Source organism: Phoenix dactylifera, chromosome 3, assembly GCF_009389715.1.
Source record: "Phoenix dactylifera cultivar Barhee BC4 chromosome 3, palm_55x_up_171113_PBpolish2nd_filt_p, whole genome shotgun sequence".
Taxonomy (NCBI): domain Eukaryota; kingdom Viridiplantae; phylum Streptophyta; class Magnoliopsida; order Arecales; family Arecaceae; genus Phoenix; species Phoenix dactylifera.
The window spans coordinates 16,462,390-16,485,087 of NC_052394.1; the positions used below are offsets into that span (position 1 = coordinate 16,462,390).

Sequence of the window (22,698 nt, forward strand, 5' to 3'; positions counted from 1 at the left end):
AATAGATAGCACAAAGGATAAGGCACAAATACGTAGTTCTTCTAAATGAAACTTCTAAAATGATGAGCTGTGAAGAAGATAACCCGACCAACAGCACCATTTACCTCTCTGTAGACATATGTGGCCCGGTGGGAGCCACATATACAAATATCGTGGAGCAGCAGCCTTCCGCCCGCAGCGCATCTCTGACCTCAAACCTACTCGATCACTATAGCCGAGTCTCTCTCGAAAATAATACGGTCCGCCCATCTCCTACCATTATTCAGTAGATCAACCGAGCTTCACAATAGTCATCCAACTCCCATCTTCTCTTTATAGACATTTTCTACTCCCAGGTTTCTTTTGAGCAATTGGCCGGCTGATCCGACCCTAGTTATCATTTATAGTTCAGTTAAGACGAATTCGTTCCATCAAGCGCATCTGGTGTAGTGGTATCATAGTACCCTCCCACGGTACTGACCGGGGTTCGATTCCCCGGATGCGCAAGCTTTTTTTTTTTTTTGATTTCTTTAGTCTCACATGTTCTCTTTCCTTCGATGCTTCGCCCTCTCTGTTTCTCCCTCCCATAGACATCACTCCGAGACACCCTTAACCTTCTCTCCCCTGAGATGTCCTCCATCCCTCCTCTTAGAACCACCTCCAAAACCCTCACCCCCAGAGCCCAAAGAATCCTCCACTCCCTCAACACCTGCACCTCCCCCTCCCAACTCCTCCAAATCCAAGCTCAAATCCTCCTCCACAACCTCCACCCCAACACCACCATCGCCGCCTCCTTCATCGACACCTGCCGCTCCCTCGGCCACCTCCCCCCGCCTTCGCCCTCTTCTCCTCCCTCCGCCGCCCCCACGTCTTCGTCTGCAACACCCTCATCCGCGCGGCCCTCCTCCTCCCCTCCTCCTCCTCCTCCTCCTCCCCTCCCCCCCTCCTCATCTACTCCCACATGCTCCACTCCTCCGTCCCCCCCAACAACTACACCTTCCCCTTGCTCCTCAAGTCCCTCTCCGATCTCCGACAAGGCCGGATGCTCCATTCCCAGGCCCTAAGGACCGGCCTTTCCGCCGACGTCTACGTCCAAAACTCCCTGCTGAATTTCTACTCATCGTGCGTCGACATGGCGACGTGCGAGCAGCTGTTCGACGAAATGCCTGTGAAGGAAGTCATCGCCTGGACTACGATGATCGCGGGGTACAGGAATTGCGGCAGGCCTGACGAGGCCTTGATCGCCTTCGAGCGGATGCAGTTTGCTGGCGTGCAGCCGAACCGTGTCACCATGGTCAATGCTCTCACCGCGTGCGCCTCCCACGGCGCGCTTGAGATGGGCGTGTGGATTCATGACTACGTGAGGAGGAGCGGGTGGGAACTGGACGTGATCTTGGGGACTTCTTTGGTCGACATGTATGGCAAGTGTGGGAGGGTGGATGCTGGTGTGAGCGTTTTCTCGAGCATGGTGGAGAGGAATGTGTACACCTGGAATTCGCTTATAGGAGGGCTTGCATTGGCTGAGACTGGGGAGGAGGCATTGAGATGGTTCTTTAGGATGGAACAGGAGGGAGTGAAACCCGACGCAGTTACTCTAATAGGAGTCTTGTGTGCTTGCAGCCATGCGGGGTTGGTGGAGATGGGCCGGCGAATCTTTGATTGGGTGGTGAGTGGAAGATACGGGTTTTCTCCCGGAGTAAAGCACTATGGATGCATGGTTGATCTTTTGGGACGTGCGGGCTTTCTCGATGCAGCAGTTGAATTCATAGAGAGGATGCCTTTCAAGCCTAATATGGTTATATGGGGGTCGCTGCTGAGAGGTTGTAGAGCTCATGGGGACTTGAGGTTGAGCGAGCTTGCAGTGAAGAAGCTTGTGGAGTTGGAGCCTACGAATGTTGCGCACTATGTCTTGCTGTCTAATTTGTACGCTGAGATGGGGAGGTGGAGGGATGCTGAGGAGGTGAGGAGGTTGATGAAGGAGACGGGTCTGAGGAAGGATGCTGGTTGGAGCTTTACGGAAGGCGGGGACCTTGTCGAAGAGTGTGTCGGATAGTTTGCTTGCTCGAGTTATGGTCATGGTTGATTAAAAAGGGCTAACTGCAAGATGAGTTCTTTGTGAGCAGCCAGAAGTTTTGGCAAATTTGATCTTGGTTTTATCCACATCTCACATGGAATTTACTGACATAGTCACATCCATAAATCACTGAAAGGTGCTTTATATGACTAAGATTAAGAGCCTTTAAAGTAGAATTTGTATAGGCTAACCAAAGTAAATCTTTTTTGCAGCATATGTAAAATGTTTTACCTTATTCTTGTATGCAATTTGGCCAAAGAACACTGTCAGTGTTGCCACTTATTATTATGTATAGGGAACAAAGTTGTGCCATAAATCTTGTGTTTGGTAAAGTCTCCTTTCCCTGTTCAAATAAAAAGGCCATCCTTTGCTGTTTCAATGGGACAAGCAAGGAACAAAACCTTCCCGTTTCTCTTTTCAAACTGTTGTATGAATCCTTAAAAATGCTAACAAAAATTTTGTTTGCTGCTTTACAGCTGTTTTTGTTGTCTATACTTCAAAGGGTGGAATCCCCTACTCTACTCTAGTCCCTCTCCATTTCCTCTCATTGTAATCCAGGGGTTTGGTTCACATCCTCTTTTCACTTGCAGGCCTCTCTTCATTGGTTCTGCTCAGCTCACAGGACCTGAAGAAATGCAACGGGCTACTGATCATCTCAGAGAAACTGGGGCCCTTGAGCAAGAAGACGAAAGGGTGTCGAGATCTTAAGAGAGGCATGATGAGATCTTTTTTGAGATAAAATCACACTATCTAAGCCACAAAGAAATGGAAGAAGCATTGGCTGGTGCTCGCCAGGACACGGATGAAGCCCTTGCATTCTTGATTAGCCTACGTCGCACGCAGTTGAAGATTCTTAGTTTTTACCCTTATGGTGTTTGTGATGTGTTTACAACAATAGATAAGTTTGATTGATGCTTTGAAAGTAGGAGGTGACTTTATATTGATGGTGATTTTGTTTTATCTCTTTCCCCCTTTTTTCCTTTCACATTTTACTCACAAATCATTCAATTACCATAATTATAAGAAACATTCCTTGTTCCAATTTTTTGGGGTTTACATTGTAAACACCTCCAATGATTGCATATAGACAATCTTGTAAGCATCATATTTTATCAGAAGATGAAGCTTCCAAACCTCTAAATAATGATTCTGTGTGAACGCCGCAGTCCTCAGGATCATTGAGAGAATACCTGTTCGTGCTGCAGTTGTAGATCATTGTTGATCCATCAAAGAGGGAGAAAAGGTAAGAATGAATTCAACTCAATATTTTTCAGACATTGTAGCATACTGTTGGAGAGCAGAAGCATAATATATGTCTATCTCAAAAATAAAATGGTCAGATTGATCAGTATTTCTATTACAATGATATTACAAACATGAGCATGTCCAATGAAAATGAAACCACATCCCAATAATGCAAAGCTGACTTTTTGACTGAGAACTTCACATTATGTATTAAATTTGGAAATAAGTGTGTGTTAATAAATCAAATAACATGCATGTGTAGAGTGTGAATTGGTGTTGGGGATCATGCTGATGTGAACAGAATGAGTTTATCAATCAGGAATTTACAGAATGAACTTTTCTGCATTCATGGTAGTTGTATAAATAACTTTGAAGTTCGAACCCTTGATAACAATTTCTCTCAATTATTACTATATAGCTGTTAGTGAGGGACCTCTTGGTGTGAATGGCTACGGAAGATAGCATACCAAATGAATTTACCAAAGGTTCAATCCTATGGTAACTTGTTTACATGGACCATGCTTTCACATTTCCCAAATGAAACATATATAGATCAAAATTTACATGAGATCGGCAACTTAAATAGAGCACTGAGCATGGTTAATGTATATCATTGTTGACATTTTTTTAGGTTCAGGAGACTAAGGCTTGCAGCCAGGAATGACAGTATAATCCTCGCATGCACACACCTGAGCAAATGACAGGATGAGCCAACAACAGAAGTCCTCATTCGTCTCATCTCCATGCCACTGAACCTTTTTCACCTAGATTTCACCATTGCATCAATCACCTTCTTGACCACAGGTCTCTCGACAACCAGTCTCCCACCATTCCTTCAGATGTGGGCACGATCTGAAGAGCAATGGTGTCATGAAGAAGTGAGTTAAGATCAGCAAGATTGAAGAAGTCTCCAGCCAAGTATTTGGACTTAGCAGCCGGGCCTCGTATATGTCAAGGACCTTCTCTGCTCCACCACACTGTCGTCGTTGATCTGCTGAAGAGGGAGCCCTCCATGCATGGGGATAACAATCAACTGGAGAACAATAGTAGGATGGCTGGGTTGTATTGATGAGGCTCAACTTCCATCCATTGATCCACCATTGCTGACTCCTGCAAAGCACCCTCCCTCAGGAGGTCAGGATCAGAGGACTTGTACTTGCGTGCCACATATGTTGCAATTGCTCTTGATTCTGGTAGATTCAGATTTTTAACTGGTTACAATGATATACTGATTGTGATTATGATTATGATGATGATGATGACGACGAAAATGATACCAGATTTTATGCAAGATAGAAAGGCGCATGCCAACTCTAGCCATAAGGCCCTGTAGTCCCTCAGTAGCCTAATCCAATTTTGATGCAGCATAAAAAATAGCACAGTTGCACAAGAGCACAAGCAGTGCAGGTGAGTTGGATGACCATGTTGCTATTTAATTTAGGTGTTGCTAATTTTCTAGTTAAGCATATGATAGATGCACTTCTAATTTCACTTTGTTTTCATTTTTAGCTTTATCTAGAAGATGAAAACTAATTAACCTTTGCAAAGCAAGTGCATGGGATGAGACTTACGGATCACCATCTCAACTCACAATCAGGCTTTCGCATTGTATCTATATTCTTAAAATTTCTTTGTTATAATATTTTGAGTATTTCTTATATTGGAACTCTGTTGGGAGATTAGTATGATTTCAGATCGTAACTATTGTTTCTCTATTAAAAAATAGAGCCCGTGTATCGTGAGGCCCACAGATTAGGTAGCCTCGTATGTAGCTAACCATTCTGGAGAGATCCTGTGGCTAGAAAAGAGGAGATTATCTAGTGCACTCCAGGACTTGTTATCTTTTGACTTTTTTTGATGTATTCAAATCCAACATGTACGATGCATCAGCTTCAGCAAAAAAAAAAAAAAAATAAATAAAGCTAGAGATAACATAAAAAAATCAAATGATTTAACTAAGCAAGAGAGTATGATGTAGACCTTTTACCTAACCATTAGGATATTATAATAGACTTTGGGACTAGGTAAGATGTCCACATCAAATATGACATCTATTCATGGGATAAAATGAATATCTTATACTAAGCTCTCGATGAAAATAGGAGATGGCGTGACATGCCCTGGTCGATCAGAAGTTTCAATACACCCATCGCATTCGTCATTAGATCACATTCAGTGGTAGTGCATTAACAGAAGCAAAAAAAATACTAGAGTTATTTTACCAATTACTGTTCGCTTGATATAAAAAATATTATTTTTTCGGATCATACAATTTATTAGAAAAAAATTAATTCAAAAAATTTAAATTTACAAATAATATTTATTACAATAATAATATAGAAAAACTAATAGTAGTTATTTGCATAATAGCAGGTTGTTATAATTCTAAATAACATGTTAAAAGATAGTTATGAACAACAATCTTATATATAATAACATAATGGAGGGGCTCAAAAACGTTACAAATGGCCATTAAAATATTATTAATGGCTCCCGCTCTAATTAAGATTAGAGATGGGCATCGGGCCTACCGGGCCACAGACCAAACGGACCGTGCCTGGCCCGGCTTGTTACTAAACGGGTCGTGCCTGGCATGGCCCGCTTAACCTAAAGGCTAAGCCCGGCACGGCCCTAGGCCTGTGGGGTGGCGGGCCATGCCGGGCCCGGCACGGGCTGTGCCAGACACGAGACGGGCCGTGCCTGGCACGGCCTGGTAGGTGCCGGCGTTGGGCCACATCCCCTTGCCGATCATCTCGAGCAGGTACTTCTGGGCCTCGGGGAGCTTGTCGTCCCTTGTGAGGCCCTTGATGAGGATGGTGTAGGTGTAGGCGTTGGGGGAGACGCCGGAGACGAGCATGCGGTCGAAGGTGCGGAGGGTGTCCTTGGAGTGGCCGCCGGCGTTGGCATAGGCCTCGATGACGGCGGTGTGGGCGACGACGTCGGGCATCGAGCCCTTGTCCTTGATGACGGAGAAGAGCTCGAGGGCCTCGTGGGTGAGGCCGTCCTTGGACAGGGCGTCAAACATCTTGACAGCGTGGTTGGTGAGGCCCTCGGTGCACATCTTGTGGAAGATCTCCGGGAGGTTGGACGGGTCGCTGGGCTCCTCGATCACCGGCTTCTTGCTGAAGGGATCATAGGGTGGGGGAAGATTGCGGCTTTTGTTGTCGACCGTCGTCGTCTTCTTCTTCGACTTGGCGGTGGCGGTGCCGTCCTCGCCGTCATTCTTGTCGTCAGACCAGTCGAAGGAGGTGGTGGGGTTGGTCAAGCTGGAACCGGAGGAGGAAGAGGCGGCGAAGCCACGGGCGGAGAGGGAGAGGGAGAGAGGAGGTTTGGGCCTGGGGTTAGAGCAAGGGATTGGGAGGTTGCGGTGGAGGTAGTGGGGTTTTAGGAAGAGGAGAGGTTGCGGTTCAGGCTCTTATGGGCCGTTCCGGGCTGGCTCGCGGGCCGTGCCGTGCTTGGCCCACGAATCGTACCAGCCCAGGCCCTTATGGGCCGTACCGGGCTCGGCCCGCGGGCCAGAAATCCTTAACCCAGCTCGACCCCCTTTTACGAGCCGTGCCTAGCACGGCCCGTTACTGTAGCTAGTGGGCCATGCCGGGCACGGCTCGCTTCGTGCCGGGCCATGGGCGGCCCGGCCCAATGCCCACCTCTAATTAATATAACTCACTTTGAAGTAATGATAAAAAGATGCTAAATAAGAGTGTTTCGGATTTTTAGCTTTTGGTTGAGAAAAGATTACGCAAAAGCTTAAGCTCTTTCACGAAAGAAGAGCAGAGCAAAAACGGAGTAGTAGAGATTTCTAAAGTTATTTTTCGGTGTCTTCTTTTATTATATATATATATATACATATATATTATAAAATACACACAAGGAGAAAAGAAAGTCGCGATAAACTGGGATGGGGAGAGCTCACCAAAGAGCATGACATCATCGTCCTTCAACACGGGGCTAACAGTATCATCTTTGAAGAAGACTCAGCCACAGTAATCGAGTGAATACAGGATAAGAGGTAGAGGAGAGATGGACACTTGCTGCTGTGCAATATTCGTTGGCTGGCGAGTGAGTGTAGTGCCTTCTAGGCCGTGTATATATATTGTGAGACAAGCAGAGCAGCAAACTGAATTGCCTCTTTTGCTATCCAATACTCTGGAGATGTCCCCGAAACATGTCATGTAATTGTTTCTCTACTCCTGTGCCATCTTTTATCTCTTGACTCTATTGACTGTACTTATGCTAGATCTGTGTGAGTAGCCAGTATACCATAAAAAAAAATAGCTGCAAACATTGACCGAAGGTAAAGTTAAGGAACAAAACGGTGTTTATTATTATACCTATGGATGCTGCAAACATTGATCGAAGGTAAAGCTAAGGAACAAGACGGTGTTTATTATTATACCTGTGGATGGTGGAGATAGGGGAAATGGGGCCAAAGTTGGCAGGTATAAATGGTGGTCCGAGTCGATGTATAACCAGTTAACATGGACATAAATATGGAATCAAATTTGCAAAGATTGGCACCTTAATTCTGAGCCGGGCGGCCAGCTTCTGCTCCATGACATTTGGAAGCTTGCAGGGTCTGTCGGTTCTTTTGGGCTATCCATGTTTATCGGAAAACGAACAGTGCAGCAAACTGGATGGCCTCCTATATGACGTATCACGCTAGTGCGTTCCTTTGGGTGAACCAAGCAGATGTTTCTCATTTTCTTCGCCAGCTTTTTTTTTTTTTTCTGATTTTGTTGGCTACTCTCACATGCGTGTAGCCTGAGGTGCTGATGCACAAAAAAAAAAATAAATAAAACAAAATAATAGGGTTATGAGGAAGGACTGATTTAGTTTCATATCCAACATATTATTTGAGAAACAGCAAAGCTATTCAGTACTCGCAACAAGAACTGAGAAGCAAGAGCAGAAACTTCACACATGAACACTCATGGGGGCGCAAAAGATACTAAAACAAGAACAGAAACTAAAACAAGAACAGAATCGTATTCCTTCCATCTCCATGACCATTAAACTTCTTCACCCGGCCATGGGCATTCCAGCGGTCGTCTTCCTGACGGCAGGCCTTGATGACAAGTCCTCCCACCACGCCTTAACATGCGGGCGGGATTCGAAGAGCGATGCGTGAGGGGTGGCCATGAAGTACTGAGAGTAAGGCATGTGGTTGAGGTCAGCGAGACTGAAGAAGTCTCCGGCCAGGAACTTCGTCTTTGAGAGTCGATCCTCGTACAGGTCGAGCAGCTTCCCTAGCTTCTCCACATTCGCATCGATGAGCTTCCGATCAGGGACGCCTCCATAGATGGGGCTGATGAGGCACTCGTAGACGATTGAAGAGATGATTGGGTTGTATTGCTGGGACTCCACTTCCAACCACAGATCCACCATTGCCGACTCCTGTAGGTTGCCTTCCCTCAAAAGGTCAGGACCAGAGGACTTGTGCTTGCGCGCCACGTACCTTGCAATTGCTCGCGATTCTGGTAATGATTACGGGGATATAATGATAAGAACAATGATCTTGAGAGTGTCAGAAAGGCCATTGCCAACTCTAGCCACAAGGATCTAGGGGAGATATTTTAAATTTATAATAACAATAAAAAGAAAAACTTGAATCAAGAAAAGAAAAGGAGTGCTCATGGTTGTTGATAGAACTAATTATTTTGGTTAAAAGTTTTTTGTATTATGAAGGTGTACAAGATAATTAACAAGGAAACTTGTCTATAAAATTTAGTAGCAAATGGTACGTTAATAATACTCTCTGATCCAGGAGGATTTTTAGACTTAATATTGACTATTTTGATCACTATAAGTATCTAGGAGGATCGTTAGACTCAATATGGATTATCTTTGCTAGTCGCAGTATTTAAAAGGATCACCAAACTCGATGTGGAATATTTTGACCGCTATGAATATTTAGGAGAATCTGGATATGGTTCAGGAGCGAGATCTGCTACATCGAAAAACCGAGTCATATGCCAAACTTCCGAAGTCCATAACTTGGTCATTTGATGATCGATTAAGAGATTTTTTTCATTAAAAAAATAGATAGCCTTTTGAGATCTACAACTAGAAGGTTAAATTAGGAAGGAATTCTCTTATTTAAACCCCAAAACGGGCTGGTCAAACCAAATATTATTCTTTCGAATAAAACTTTTACTGAATGTAGCTCTTTATCCAAAAAGAATCAGACGAAATAACATAAGACAAAGTTGATAAATAAGTCGAGATTTATCTTCTCAAAAATTTTGGTTTTTTCAAAATATTTTGAAGTTTTAGATTTTCTAAAATATTTCTATTGGTTATATTTATTTTAAGATACCTAGTCCTATTTAAACTAGAAAAAGAGTCCAACTCAAATTTTAAAGGGGAACTTCGCTAATATTATAGATAGGAGATATGTACCTCTATTTAAAAGGTAGAGGTGATCGATGAAGAAAATGAAATTTAAGTCCTACTTTTGCAAGTTTCCTATTTTTTTCTAGTTATTTTTGAGGGATTCAAATATATAGGTTGAAAATATTCTTCTTTCTTTGCGATTGGATCACCGTTCTTACAAAGTTTTACCATAACCATGCCATCTTAAGTGGTATGATATATTTTACAGAATTCTTATACGATTAAACTTTAAACCTTAGGAAACAAAAAAAAAGAAGAAAATCATTAAAATGATCTCGCCGCATGAGATGAAACAAGACTGCTGATGTAGTTATCTTTCATGGTGTTTCTTTTGTTAAATCGAACAAAATTAATATTCGTATGTATATATGACGAAGAAAGCTCACCGAAGAGCATGAGATCGCCGTCCTCGAACGCCGGCACCTGACCGAAGGGCTGCAAAGATTGACCGGCGGTAAGATCAAGGAGCAGATCACCATACCATGATCAAATTAAAAACTAGAAGAAGAGGAAGCGGAAGGGGAAGCGAGCAAGAGGGATCCAAAGAGTAAGTACGTTTCGGGCGAGGTGAGCGGGATGCTTATGTTCGCCAGCAGCGAAGTCGATCGGCACCACCTCGTAGTCGGCCCCCATCTCCTCCAGCACCGCGATCACACGTGCCGCGGACGTGAAAGTCGGCGGCCCATATACCTTCACCCCCATCACCCCCTCTCTCTCTCTCTCTCGTTCTGAACACATGGCGAGAATGGAAGGGGTGGTGTTGTTTGTTGCGGGGACGGTCTTTGGCCGGAGCCTCACACAACAGAATAGCCCACATTAAGCTAGCAGAAAAAGAGGACTGCGTTCCTCCCGAAGTATTGTCCGCTTTGGGCGCTCCGGCCCGCGCGTCCAGCGCAGACGGGGGGAGACCACTGCCCTTTGGGTGCTCCGGCCCGCGTGTCCAGCGCAGACGGGGGAGACCACTGTCCTCACGGTTTTACCCTTCAAAAGGTGCCTCGAGAGAAAAGAATTTTCATCCTCCATTTAAGGCACAGAACCTTTCCGCTACTAGCCAATGTGGGACTAAATTCAAGGCCCCCTCCCCCCCTGCAACACTGGATGGCGAGAATGGAAGGGATGGTGTTGTTTAAATAGGAGGCGTGGGGTTGGTTGTCGCTGGTTCGCTTTCCCGCACTGTTCCTCCAGGAGCTTCCGCCATCCCCTTATTTCTATGAGTCTTATTCTTTCATCGGGTCAAACTTCGTTGTTTCCTAAAGACTTTGCAATCACCTTTGTCTCTCTAAAATAGATCGGATCGGATCGGATCGGATCACAGGTCAACCCGACGTATTTACAATCTTATTTACCAACCCTCTATCTCCATGATCGACTGATATGATAGCTACCGAGTATTGTACAACACTTTGCAGTGATCTCAACGCGCACAATAAACCACCATATTTCGCATGCAGCAGTGTTTAGAGTCTAGATAGTTCTTATTCTTCATCCGTTAATCTTTCTTTTCCAAGTAATCCTTTTCATGTCAGTGATCGATGCACCAAAAATGTCGAGATAATGGAGACATAATAAAATAATAACTTAATCAGACACAGCAAATTAAAAAGATCCAATCTTATAACTATGATCATTCATGTATCATGCAAAGGTCTACATGACATGGAATACACTATCCAACGTTCTCCCTGAGATGTGTGTAATTATACATAATCATACAATGCAAGAACAATCATGGCTATAGGACTTGATCTCTCTAGCTCAAGTCAGAACTTAAGAGGTTCCCCTCACAAATACACAGATGGCAGATATCCAGCTCCATCATATATCTGGCCTTAATGGAAACGCCAATAATGAGTAATTGAACTGGAGCACCTAATTTTTAACAAGAACTTTAGACAATAGTAATGCGTTCACTACTCGTGTCTAGCATTGTACTGCAAGGGAAGTTTAGATTTAGATGTGTTGATCTTCAAAAATTCTCGCTACCGTCACACTATCGTTTCGGAAGGTAAATTTAGATAGGATGTAGCCAAATCTAAGGTAGAAAAGAACTACTTTATAGGTATTTCTATGGTAGAGTCCTGTTGGTGATCTAAGTACGAGATAAAATAAAAATAAAATAAAAAATAATTAAGATAAAACTGGATTGCTTGATGTGTCGAAGTTTTTATAAAGTATAACTCTACTTATTTATACTAAGAAACAGACTGTAAGTAACTAACCACTCCTAGTAACATTTTTATTGCTGGTGGTTTTGGTAACTGAAACCAACTGTTCTCTCACTATTCTTGCCAGTCGAAACGGCTAGATCTGGTACGAGCCTAATCTCATCGTTAGTCTTCATTCGGCCTGCCTCCTTTGGTCGTCTCTCTCTAATCCGCTTATAGTACGGTCTTTTGTACTCCGAGGTACTCTTTAAATTGGTTCAGTCAACTCACCTCAAGGATTTCTTTTACCAGCCAATTGGACAACCATACTGCCTTTAGATCTTAGCTTAAGGCTGGAGGTTCCTGTTTGGTCCTGCTTTAGAGCTATCATGTGTGTATAGTGATCCATAATATCACGTTGCAGTGTATATGCTATTTTTATCACATATATTTACTCTATATTTTATTCACTAAAAAAATTAGGATAGAGGGTAAATGCGTATAAATATTTGATTATACGCTTTGAATTGCGTGTGGCATTTTGACCTGGTTATGTGACATTACTATATATATTTTTAACAACTTATAACAATATTAGAGCTTGTTTTATGTGACATGAAGAAGATAGACATAATTAGCAATTTTTTAATAGTAGGTATAATATATTAAGGCTTCATTACCTCCCTTATCATAACAAGAAAATAATAATACTTTAAAGCTATGGAAAAGAGGATATATAGAGTGCGGTAGAGTTGTTTGGCATAATGACAAAGAAAGCCACAGTTGAAGATTAGAGATGGAGGCGAATATGCTATTAAAATTCTATCCTCCACGATACGTAATCATCACATCACCTTGGCAATAGACACCATCACCTGCCTCCCAGTATTTGGTTGGTCCACTGGGCCATCCCCATGTGCTAAGTTATTCATAAACACCAAGAGTCGTACCCCAAAAACAATATAAAACATTAACAAACAGGAGTTATACGTTTGGCATGTTGCATAAAAAGTCTACTTCCACGACGTGGCCCCGGCGCTGCACACCTCTTCCTTTTCTCCGTGTTGTGACACCAAAGCAAAGTACACGAACCCTCTGTGTACTGTAATCGAGCGCTTCTTTAATCATGGCCGTCAGAGAACCAAAGGCTGGTGGTCCAGCTGCTATTCGCTTCTCATTTTCGAGCATTGGTTTTATTCAAAAATATTGAGAATAAAGTGGATCTCCTGTAAATATCTGTGAGAGAGAGAGAGAGAGAGAGAGAGAGAGAGAGAGAGAGAGGATCTCATTTTATATATATATATCCTTTTAAAAATTTAAATTCAGATAAGCATTTTTTTTAAATTTATATTAATTTTTGTACCTCTATAATACACTATTTTTACATAAATATTGCTAATCTAATGATTCTTCTAACACTAACATCATTAATAAAAACTATATTTATTTAATTAAAAATAAAATAAAATTTGCCAATCATATTTTATTTTTTATTGCGTTCGTCTTATAAATGTTGTTTTTACACATCTGCTTATTAAAAATATTTTAATTATTTTAATTTGAAATCGTTAATTTTTTAGCATATAATATGAATATATATATATATATATGTAAAAATAAAAATAATAAAAATAAAATAACAAAATAAATATTTTATGAATATATATATATATATATATTAATTTTAATAAAAAATCATACAAAATTCAATATTTAGAAAAATATTTATACCCAAAAATTTAAAAAAAATCTAAAATTTAATATGTAGGACAATACAAATACCACCTTCATCTGATGTTGCACCTCTTCATGCCTGGCTCTTTCAGCAAAGCCCTTGGATTGATGTCATTTCAATAAAATGAGATGACCTTTCTATGTATCTACCAAGGATTCGAGCTAGGTATGCGCAACACATGTAAGGGGAAGTATGAATGCTGTAATCATGTGAAATAATTAAGACTTTGGTTGCCACCTTTTTCCAGAAGCTTTCCGATTCAAACTCCCAAGATCTCATTCCCACAATGTTTTCTTACATAATAGTAAAAGAAAAAGAAAAGGATACATTTGCACATATTTGTCAACAGGATGATCAAAATGCATAGAAACTCAAAGTGGATGCAAGAAAAGATAGATAACAACATATTTTATTTTCCAACATGCCATCCTAAGCACAAAAAAGTGCTTCAGGAGACTTGGACTCACAACATGGCACGCACCAAAACACAGACAACTTAGACCAACAACTAAAGGAGAGACAATTTATTCATTTCCTCTGATCTCCATGGCCACCAACTGATCCTTTCATGCAGATGCAGGCATGGCAGCGGTCACCTTCTTGCACGCCGGCCTCGACGAAACGCCCTCCCACCATGCCTTGACATGCGGGCGCGAATTGACGACGGATGCATGAGGGGTGGCCATGAAGTAATGGAGCAAAGGTACGTGACTGAGATCGGCAAGGCTGAAGAAGTCTCCAGCCAAGTACTTGGTCTTTGAGAGCCTGGCCTCATACACGTCGAGCACCTTGCAGAGCTTCTCCAAGTTGGTGTCGATGACCGCCTGATCCGGGACGTTTCCGAACCTAGGGAAGATGAAGATTTGGTAGAAGATGGGACCAATGGCTGGGTTGAATTGCTGGGATTCCACTTCCAACCACAAATCCACCATGGCTGACTCCTCCAAGCTACCCTCCTTCAAAAGGTCACCACCAGAGGACTTGTATTTGCGAAGAATGTATCTTGCAATTGCTCGAGATTCTGATCATTTCATAGTTTTAAGGGATCGGGACAATCAAAAAAGATAGTAGCAGACCATGATGTTGAAAATTATACCTAGAAGCAAAGATTTCTTGGCCCACCTTAGCTAAGGTCCTGCAATTTTTGACTACTTTGGTCGGCCACGATATTTCCTGGCTATTGTATCCTTTAATTATATCTTTTGACAAAGCATTTCATTTCAGAGTCTGCTTGGATATTCTTATTCTTATAGGATTGGACTGAAAATCCAATAGGATTCATGGATTAGACCATCGATTTAAGCATAAACCTATATCAACCAAACATAAAGGCTAGAATCTAGACTGAATTTGGACAGACTTTTAGAAAATATAAGTTATATGGGTCCTTTAATTATATCTTTTGACAAAGCATTTCATTTCAGAGTTTGCTTGGATATTCTTATAGGATTGGACTAAAAATCCAATAGGACTCATGGATTAGACCATCGATTTAAGCAAAAACCTATATCAACCAGACATAAAGGCTAGAATCTAGACTGAGTTTGGACAGACTTTTAGAAAATATAAGTTATATGGGTCCTTTAATTATATCTTTTGACAAGGCGTTTCATTTCAAAGTTTTCTTGGACATTCTTATAGGATTGGACTGAAATCCAATAGAATTCATGGACTAGACCATCGATTTAAGCATAAACGTATATCAACCAAACATAAAGGCTAGAATCTAGACTGAGTTTGGATAGACTTTTAGAAAATATAAGTTATATGGGTCCTTTAATTATATCTTTTGACAAAGCATTTCATTTCAGAGTTTGCATGGATATTATTACAGGATTGGACTGAAAATCCAATAGGATTCATGAATCAGACCATCCATTTAAGCATAACCCTATATCAACCAGACACAAAAGCTAGAATCTAGGCTGAGTTTGGATTTACATGGGTCCATAGACCCGATTCTCACAGGATTTTTATCCCAAATCATGTAAAAATATTCAAACTGACCCTCAATGTCACAACTATCCATTGGGAGAGAATGGGGCAAATATCTAGAGGATAGCAGATGTGTGAAGCTGGAAGTAGGTTGAATTAAACCTAACCTAAATCCAACTCAAAATGGGCTTAGAGTGGGAGATTAAGACTGGAATCCGATGCATCCCCTTGATAGGTATGGTTTACCGGATCATCTTTTGGGGTTTGCTTCAAAGTCCAGGTTTGAAATGTTGGACCAAAATTTATTTAACTTATTGGTTCCTCAATCATTATCCAATTCTGATCCCAATTTGTCCTCTATTTGCCACGTAATTGGAGTTCAATTCATGCTCAATCCATGATTCTAAACCATAGTTATCTAAATTGGGTAACTTGAGATAGGATAAAATAATCTACTTTCGTAGATTTATACAATTTAAAACCAAAATTGTTCTTTGTTGTCCAATAACTTTGTGGGAAGGAAGATGGAAGAAATTAACATAAATTATTTTAATAAATTCCAAATGAACTTCCTACCTTGCTTATACTTTCACTTTGTGAACTTTTTCTTTTCAAATCAATTAGCAATTCACTTGATTTTCAACAAATTAGGCATCCACGACCTCAAAAGTATGTCAAATTGAAAGCCAATCATCTCAAAATTAACCTCCACTATAAACAAAAAGGTCTAAAAATAAGAAGTATGAAGGGAGCTCACCGTAGAGAATCAGAGCACCGTCCTCAAAGGCAGGCACCTGGCCGAAGGGCTGCATAGAAGAACCGAGGGGGTAGGAATAAGAAGGCGATCACCATCAGAGAAAAAGAAGGAAAAGGAGAACAAAGGGCTAATGAAGGAGGGTTATTAGGAGGAATCTCAGAATTAAGGTTTAAGGAAGAGGATACATACGTTGCGGGCGAGGTGAGCGGGCTGCTTATGTTCGCCAGTGGAGAAGTCGATGGGCACCAGCTCGTACTCGGCCCCCATCTCCTCCAAGCACAGGAGCACACGTGCCGTGCACGTGGACATGGTTGCGCCATAGACCTTCACCCCCATCTTCTCCCTCTCTCTCTCTCTCCCCCTCCTGCACTGGAAATGAGTCCGAGCACCGACTGGTGAAGCGGGGAATGGGGATTTATAGAGAGGGAAAGGGTTAATTGGTCGGTGCCCCCGTACTCCTTCCGGAAGCTTCACTTGGACCGTCACTTTTTTCTTTTTCAATTTTTGTTACATAGATACCCTCCTCAATATCAAATTTTGTATGTATATCCCTCTATTTACCTATAAGCTCTTGTAGGACACTTATTTTCTCATTCTATTTTTTATCCTTATTATTATTATTATTATAATATATATATATATATGTATGTATATATATATATATGTATGTATGTATATGTATATGTATGTATGTATGTATGTATATGTATGTATATGTATATGTATGTATGTATATGTATGTATATGTATATGTATGTATATGTATGTATATATGTATGTGTATATATATATATATACACCAAAATAACGGTTTCAAATTAAAATGACTGAAATATTCTTAATAGGTAAATGTAAAAAATAAAAATATTTACAAGATAAAAAGTAATTTTAAAATTTTATTTTATTTTTAATCACAATAAATATAATTTGTATTAACGGTTTTAGAAGAGAGGTATTTGTACAAAAATAGTATTTTATAAAGTATAAAAATGAATATAAATTTTAGAAAAAATATTTATGTAAATTTAAATTTTGAATAGGATATTCATATAAAAAAACTTTTTTTTTAAACAGTCCTTGGTCTTCTATTTCTTTGCTCCTTTTTTTTTCAGTGGAGGGAATCTTGCCAAAAGGCGTGGGTCCAAGAGGAAAGAAACCCAGCGCGATTCTTCCAGGGAAAATATATCTTTTGAGATTTGAACTCAGACAATCACGATTGTTCCTCCTTTAATAATCCCAAATCAAGGACTAGAAATAGAGTAATGACCTTAATTTATTTATGCTGTCATGAGTGATGGCAGCCTTTAAGGATGGGGTTGTATCTTTAGCGCGAAAGAAGATCTAAGCTTCTTCCGCATGTAACCATCGTTGGATCGCACAATAATCACTTTAAGATCTATGCAGTGAATGAATTCAAATTACTTTAAGGACAGGGTGAAGTGTGATTTTAATAGTCGTAAAATGAACATCATTGTGATGGATGCTTGTTTCTACCGATAAATGAATCCTGTCGCATAAGTTACGCACCTACCATTCTCGTGACTTTCTTTTTCAATTATTTTTGTACAATAAAATGGGATAGAGTATCCGAGTACATACATAAATTATATTTGTTTATTATACAATGCACAATGACTGCTTTATGATCTGTGCAGTATATGAATAGATGAATTCGAATTACTTTGAGAACAGTGTGAGATGATCCAACAGTCTAAAAGAACATCACTCTGTTAGACACACAATTAGTTCTTAACAATGAACTTAACATAATTACTTCGACTTTATTTGTATATCTTTAATTAATTGGTTTTTGCATAAGAGAGTTTGTAAAAGTGATAATTTGAGATTTATTTCTAAACAATAAATAAATATTGCTGACGATTGGGGATAATATCACCCCTTCTCACTCCAATAATGAGTGGGGTACAACTCGGATTAGTCAATTACTTGCTTATTAAAAGGCATCAACATGGGTTCTTGATAGGTTTGGCAGAACTGTATTTCTGTATTGTTTTCTAATTTGATTAGAAGAACAGAGATTACGCTTTAAAAAACTAGGGGAACAAAAGTTGCACTTCCTTCAATCACTAAGAAGAGAAGGAACTTGGAGAGAAAGTTGTTCACCGACAAGCAGGCTTGTGCCAGCGGAATGCCAATGCAGGTATGGCATTCATATCCCACGGCCAATAGAAGGTGAGAGATCTGCATCATTAAAGGTCTGCCAACGAATAGGCCCAAGTAAGCCAACCAAGTAGTTCCGAGTTCGAAATGCACAAGCGTCGATTAAATTGTGGAGACCGGATGCTCCATGCTCGAACACGGAATTTGGAAGGACTACTGGTCCGCTTGTAGCCTCGATGGTGCCATGTGTGACGTACTCAAATGGATGATTCGTGCCCAACACACGGTCATTTCTGTCCGCATCGAACATTCTTCTGACAGGGTGGGGGCCCAGTGGAGGCTACTACGCGGGCGTGGGCTCGTCTCTTCCTCCCCCTCTTCCCCTTTTTTTTAAAGCAAAAAAAGAAAAAAGAAGCCCAAGTAAGCAGCGTATGGCAATCTATGTAACAATCAGGAACTATAAATGTAAAACATTAGCGCTGTAAAAATTTAAAGTAACTTGGCAACCGGACAAAGCTAGGAGTATTAGATTGCACACGTTAACAAACACAGATAGCTTAGTTTAACCAACCTTGTGCTTCATCATCATCATCGGAGCTAGAGCTCTAAATTAACCACAATGAATTATTCAATATCATTTTTTTCTTAACCATAAGTGTTTACCATTGCACAAGAATGTTGTTGCAAGTAGCCAAATATTACTCTATATTTGTGGCATGTAAATTAGATTTCTTTTCTCACAAATTAACTACATTTTATTTAGAAAAAAATAGGTACTCCAATATTATTGTTTTAAATAGTCTGAATTTCGTCGTAAGTCCTCATAATCACATTTCCCAGCATAGCAATTAAATCTTGATGTGCATAGACTTTCTTCTCTTTCTCTAAAAAAAATAGAAAAATCATTTTTCTCTAAGAAATAAAAGTCCCCATATCATACTTTTCTTGATGCAAATTCATTTTGTTCTACATAAATTCTTTTTTCCACTTTTTAATAAATAATTTACAAAAAAAGTACAAGTGTTCATTAACAACATGTCACATTATCTCACTAATAATATATTTCCTATCCTAAAATAGATTAGTATTAATGTATTTATAGTGGATAGTTCTAGGTGTGCATTAGTCCTTATTATCATTCAGTTTATCATTTCTTACACATGGCTTCCCAAGTCATGCCAAATTAACATAATATATTTGAAGAACATAATGGCCAATCATTTCTTACACAAGCAATCATTAGATGAATGATTGCTTGTGTTGTCGTGAATTCATTCTATTCTCCTGCTTTCATGGCCAAAGAAAAATTATGAGGCATGAGTAAATAGTATTCAGGGCCAAAGTTATTATTATGTTAGATCTCCAGCTTGCTAAATATTTGGGAAGCATTAGATATTCATATGCATACAATTGAAAACTTCCTCAATGCAATGCAAGCCACAATACCTCCCTTTTTATTTTGGTTTCGATTCATCATTTTGCAGGGGACAGGAGGGCATGACCCACCTGAGAAAATTCTCTAAGAAAATGGGATGAAAGAGAGATGAAGAGTTTGCAGAAGGTGCAGGCTTTGTCATCCAGGACCCGAACTTCAGGATGGTGGCAGCGGGCGGCTGTTAAATATTCGACATTTCGGTCCCCAATGCGAAGCTGAGGGTGCCTAGGAGGGCCTTTGACATGCACGACGAGTGCTACAGGTTAACTCAATTATTCTGGAGGGTTACCCGACCATGGTGATCAGGTGGATTCAGGAGGGTCCGAAGGGTGCTGGTTTGGATCATCCTTTGCTTCGAGACATCTTAATGATGGTGAGAGATGGCGGAACTTTTCAGGCCAAGCATGTATTTAAATAAGCAACGGGGCTACGGATTAGGTGGCTTCCTACGTGGCCAGCCATACCGGAAAGCACCATGTAAGCCAGAAAGGGGGAGTTACCTAGGGCACTCCGTGATCTGTTGTTTTTTTACTTTATTGAGTGTATTCGTATACATAATGTATGAACTATCTATTTTAATTAAAAAAAATCATCTTTTATGACATGGCCATGCAATGCGTGCATCTTAAGCAAAGGCGTGCACATTAAGAGCATGTGTTTCCACCAACATGTTCTCGCAGTTAGCACTTTTAACTTTTCTTTTTAAAAAAATGAATTAATTAATATCTTTAGAATTAGGAGAAGCTAATCTCTTTCTTTTATTCCATACCTACTCCATTGAAGATGAACCCCACATAAAATAGAACCCTTTTCCGATGCCGGTGATATTATATGAGCAAGAGAGCCATATGATGCCCAGTGGCAGGATTTCCAACTTCAAAAATTTTATGAGCTGTCCGGAGAATCACTTGCATACATTATACCGGCTTCTAAGTAATTAATGTTCCACTTCATACCAACCGAGAAGATACACTTCATACCAACCGAGAAGATAAGATGGTCGTAGGGTTCTTTTTCCATTTGTTTAATTACCTTGGTCCAATTCACTGGAAATGAGTAGGTGACTGATAAAAAAATTCATGCCTTTTTTTTTAGAAAGGGACCTATTAGAGTACTTTAATATAACATATATTCTATCATATCGCTCTTCTTCTTTTTTTTTTTTTTTAAGTAGACCCAAACTGCCAAACACAATATATAATCCCTATCATATTTTTTTTAACCGTTAGGAAGTTATTCAGTAATTAAATCTTCATAAATCAATTTTTATTCTTTCATTTCAGTCTTTGCTCATGAACGACGGAAGTAGAAAGACAAACAGAAAGAGGGATATGCTCTTCTTCTTCTTCTTTTTTTTGTAATCGCTGAAATTGTACAGCAAACCTTCTTGTTCTAGGCGTGCAACCCACCAATTTGGATGCCCGATGTTGGAGGAAAAACGGATTGCTCCAAAACGCATGAACGCATCACCGGCACGTGACCAAGACGTCCGATCTGGAAGCGCCCGACCTGGAAGCACCTGATCTGGAGGCGCCCAACCTAAAGGCGCCCGACCTGAAGGCGCCCCACTTCAAGGTTCCCGACCTGGCGCTCGACTTTGAGGCGTCCGACCTGGGCACCCGACATCAGCATTTTTGACCTCGGAAGCCCGACCTCAGTATCCACCCGCTGCGATCACATCCTTCCGCAGCTCGACCGGGAACCATGCCCTGCTACCGCACTCAACAGTTAATGCGCATGGCCTCCGCAAATCTCCGGCTCACTCAACAATTAATGCGCATGGCCTCCGCAGATCTACGGCTCACTCAACAGTTAATGCGCATGGCCTCCGCTGATCTCCGGCTCACTCAACAATTAATGTGCATGCTATCCACGGATCTCAGGCCCTCCACGGCGAACAGTTTACCCACTCAACTACGTCCGATCAGCCACAACGACTCACTGGCTCCGGCCTGATCTCCCACGGCAATGCATTAATTCACACGATCGTGCATTAATTCATACGATCGTGCTCAATCATGACGGTAACTCGTTCGTCCCGTCACATCACAGGTAATCCTGTACCCCTCTACAAAAGGGAAACCCCTCCCCCTTAGAGCGGTCCGGAGTCTGAAACTCTAGGAGATATTTTCTCCCCCTCTACACATTAGCCCCCTCTGACTTAAGCATCGGAGGGCCGGCGCCGGAAACCCCGACCACCGGCTTTTTGCAAGTCCCCCGGAGGACGCCGCCCGCCAACGGACCGCCACCCGCCACTCTTGCCGAAGCTCCCTCCTTCTCAGCCAGTGGTCGCCCCCGGGTCCAATTTTCAACAACACCCGAAATACCTAATCAAATAATACATATTATCATCTTCTAGAGAGGGAAACACTTTGACAGCTAAAATATGAAAAAAAAATGCAAATATAAGATGGGGCAACATGGACCGGCTCAATTCGAACTTGACCAACCTAACTGGTGGTTTTAGTTAGGTTGAGTTAAATTTCATGAGGTTGAGTTAGACTTGGGTTCATATGTTCCAATCCTATCCCAAGTTAGGTTGCATTAGGATTGAGCTCAAATAGTTAGAACAATTTTTAACCTAACTCAGACTTAACCCAACCAAACAAATAATTAGATAGAAATATTTATTTCTATTATAAATATATACATAGATAGATAGATAGATAAATTAAATATATCTCTAATACTATTGATCAATGTTCCAACGCAACCAGATATGAACCAAATCAAATGTGTCAAACCTTTTCTCAATCTTAAATTCTTTATACAAGCAACTTGATTGATGTGATCCAACCAAATCTAATCTAACCTAATCTGAGTTTAACATAAGATGTGTCGGATTGGGTTGCGATGGACTCAAGATATCTCAACATAAGG

General features: G+C 40.9%; 3 protein-coding genes, 1 non-coding gene and 2 pseudogenes across 4 annotated transcripts; 2 read left to right on the plus strand and 4 right to left on the minus strand.

Moving 5' to 3' along the window:
• Positions 1 to 414: 414 nt before the first annotated feature.
• Positions 415 to 485, plus strand: TRNAG-CCC. The gene has a single exon. It is a non-coding gene; the product is annotated as a tRNA-Gly (tRNA).
• A 24-nt stretch (positions 486 to 509) lies between these two features.
• On the plus strand, positions 510 to 3,094 carry LOC120110268 (annotated as a pseudogene).
• Positions 3,095 to 3,895: 801 nt separating this feature from the next.
• On the minus strand, positions 3,896 to 4,905 carry LOC120110114 (annotated as a pseudogene).
• A 1,007-nt stretch (positions 4,906 to 5,912) lies between these two features.
• Positions 5,913 to 7,899, minus strand: LOC120110115 (pentatricopeptide repeat-containing protein At4g38150-like). Its single transcript, XM_039124053.1, has 2 exons — positions 7,817 to 7,899; positions 5,913 to 6,633 (listed from the first exon to the last, which is right to left on the minus strand). Exons 1-2 carry the CDS (start codon positions 7,897 to 7,899, stop codon positions 5,913 to 5,915), a joined length of 804 nt encoding a protein of 267 aa, XP_038979981.1.
• A 210-nt stretch (positions 7,900 to 8,109) lies between these two features.
• On the minus strand, positions 8,110 to 10,431 carry LOC103718625 (probable glutathione S-transferase GSTF1). Its single transcript, XM_008807538.3, has 3 exons — positions 10,247 to 10,431; positions 10,078 to 10,126; positions 8,110 to 8,772 (listed from the first exon to the last, which is right to left on the minus strand). Exons 1-3 carry the CDS (start codon positions 10,427 to 10,429, stop codon positions 8,318 to 8,320), a joined length of 687 nt encoding a protein of 228 aa, XP_008805760.2. The 5' UTR covers positions 10,430 to 10,431; the 3' UTR covers positions 8,110 to 8,317.
• A 3,394-nt stretch (positions 10,432 to 13,825) lies between these two features.
• On the minus strand, positions 13,826 to 16,670 carry LOC103718626 (probable glutathione S-transferase GSTF1). Its single transcript, XM_008807539.3, has 3 exons — positions 16,452 to 16,670; positions 16,263 to 16,311; positions 13,826 to 14,591 (listed from the first exon to the last, which is right to left on the minus strand). The coding sequence occupies exons 1-3, from the start codon at positions 16,596 to 16,598 to the stop codon at positions 14,137 to 14,139; spliced, it is 651 nt and encodes a 216-aa protein (XP_008805761.2). The 5' UTR covers positions 16,599 to 16,670; the 3' UTR covers positions 13,826 to 14,136.
• Positions 16,671 to 22,698: the final 6,028 nt, after the last annotated feature.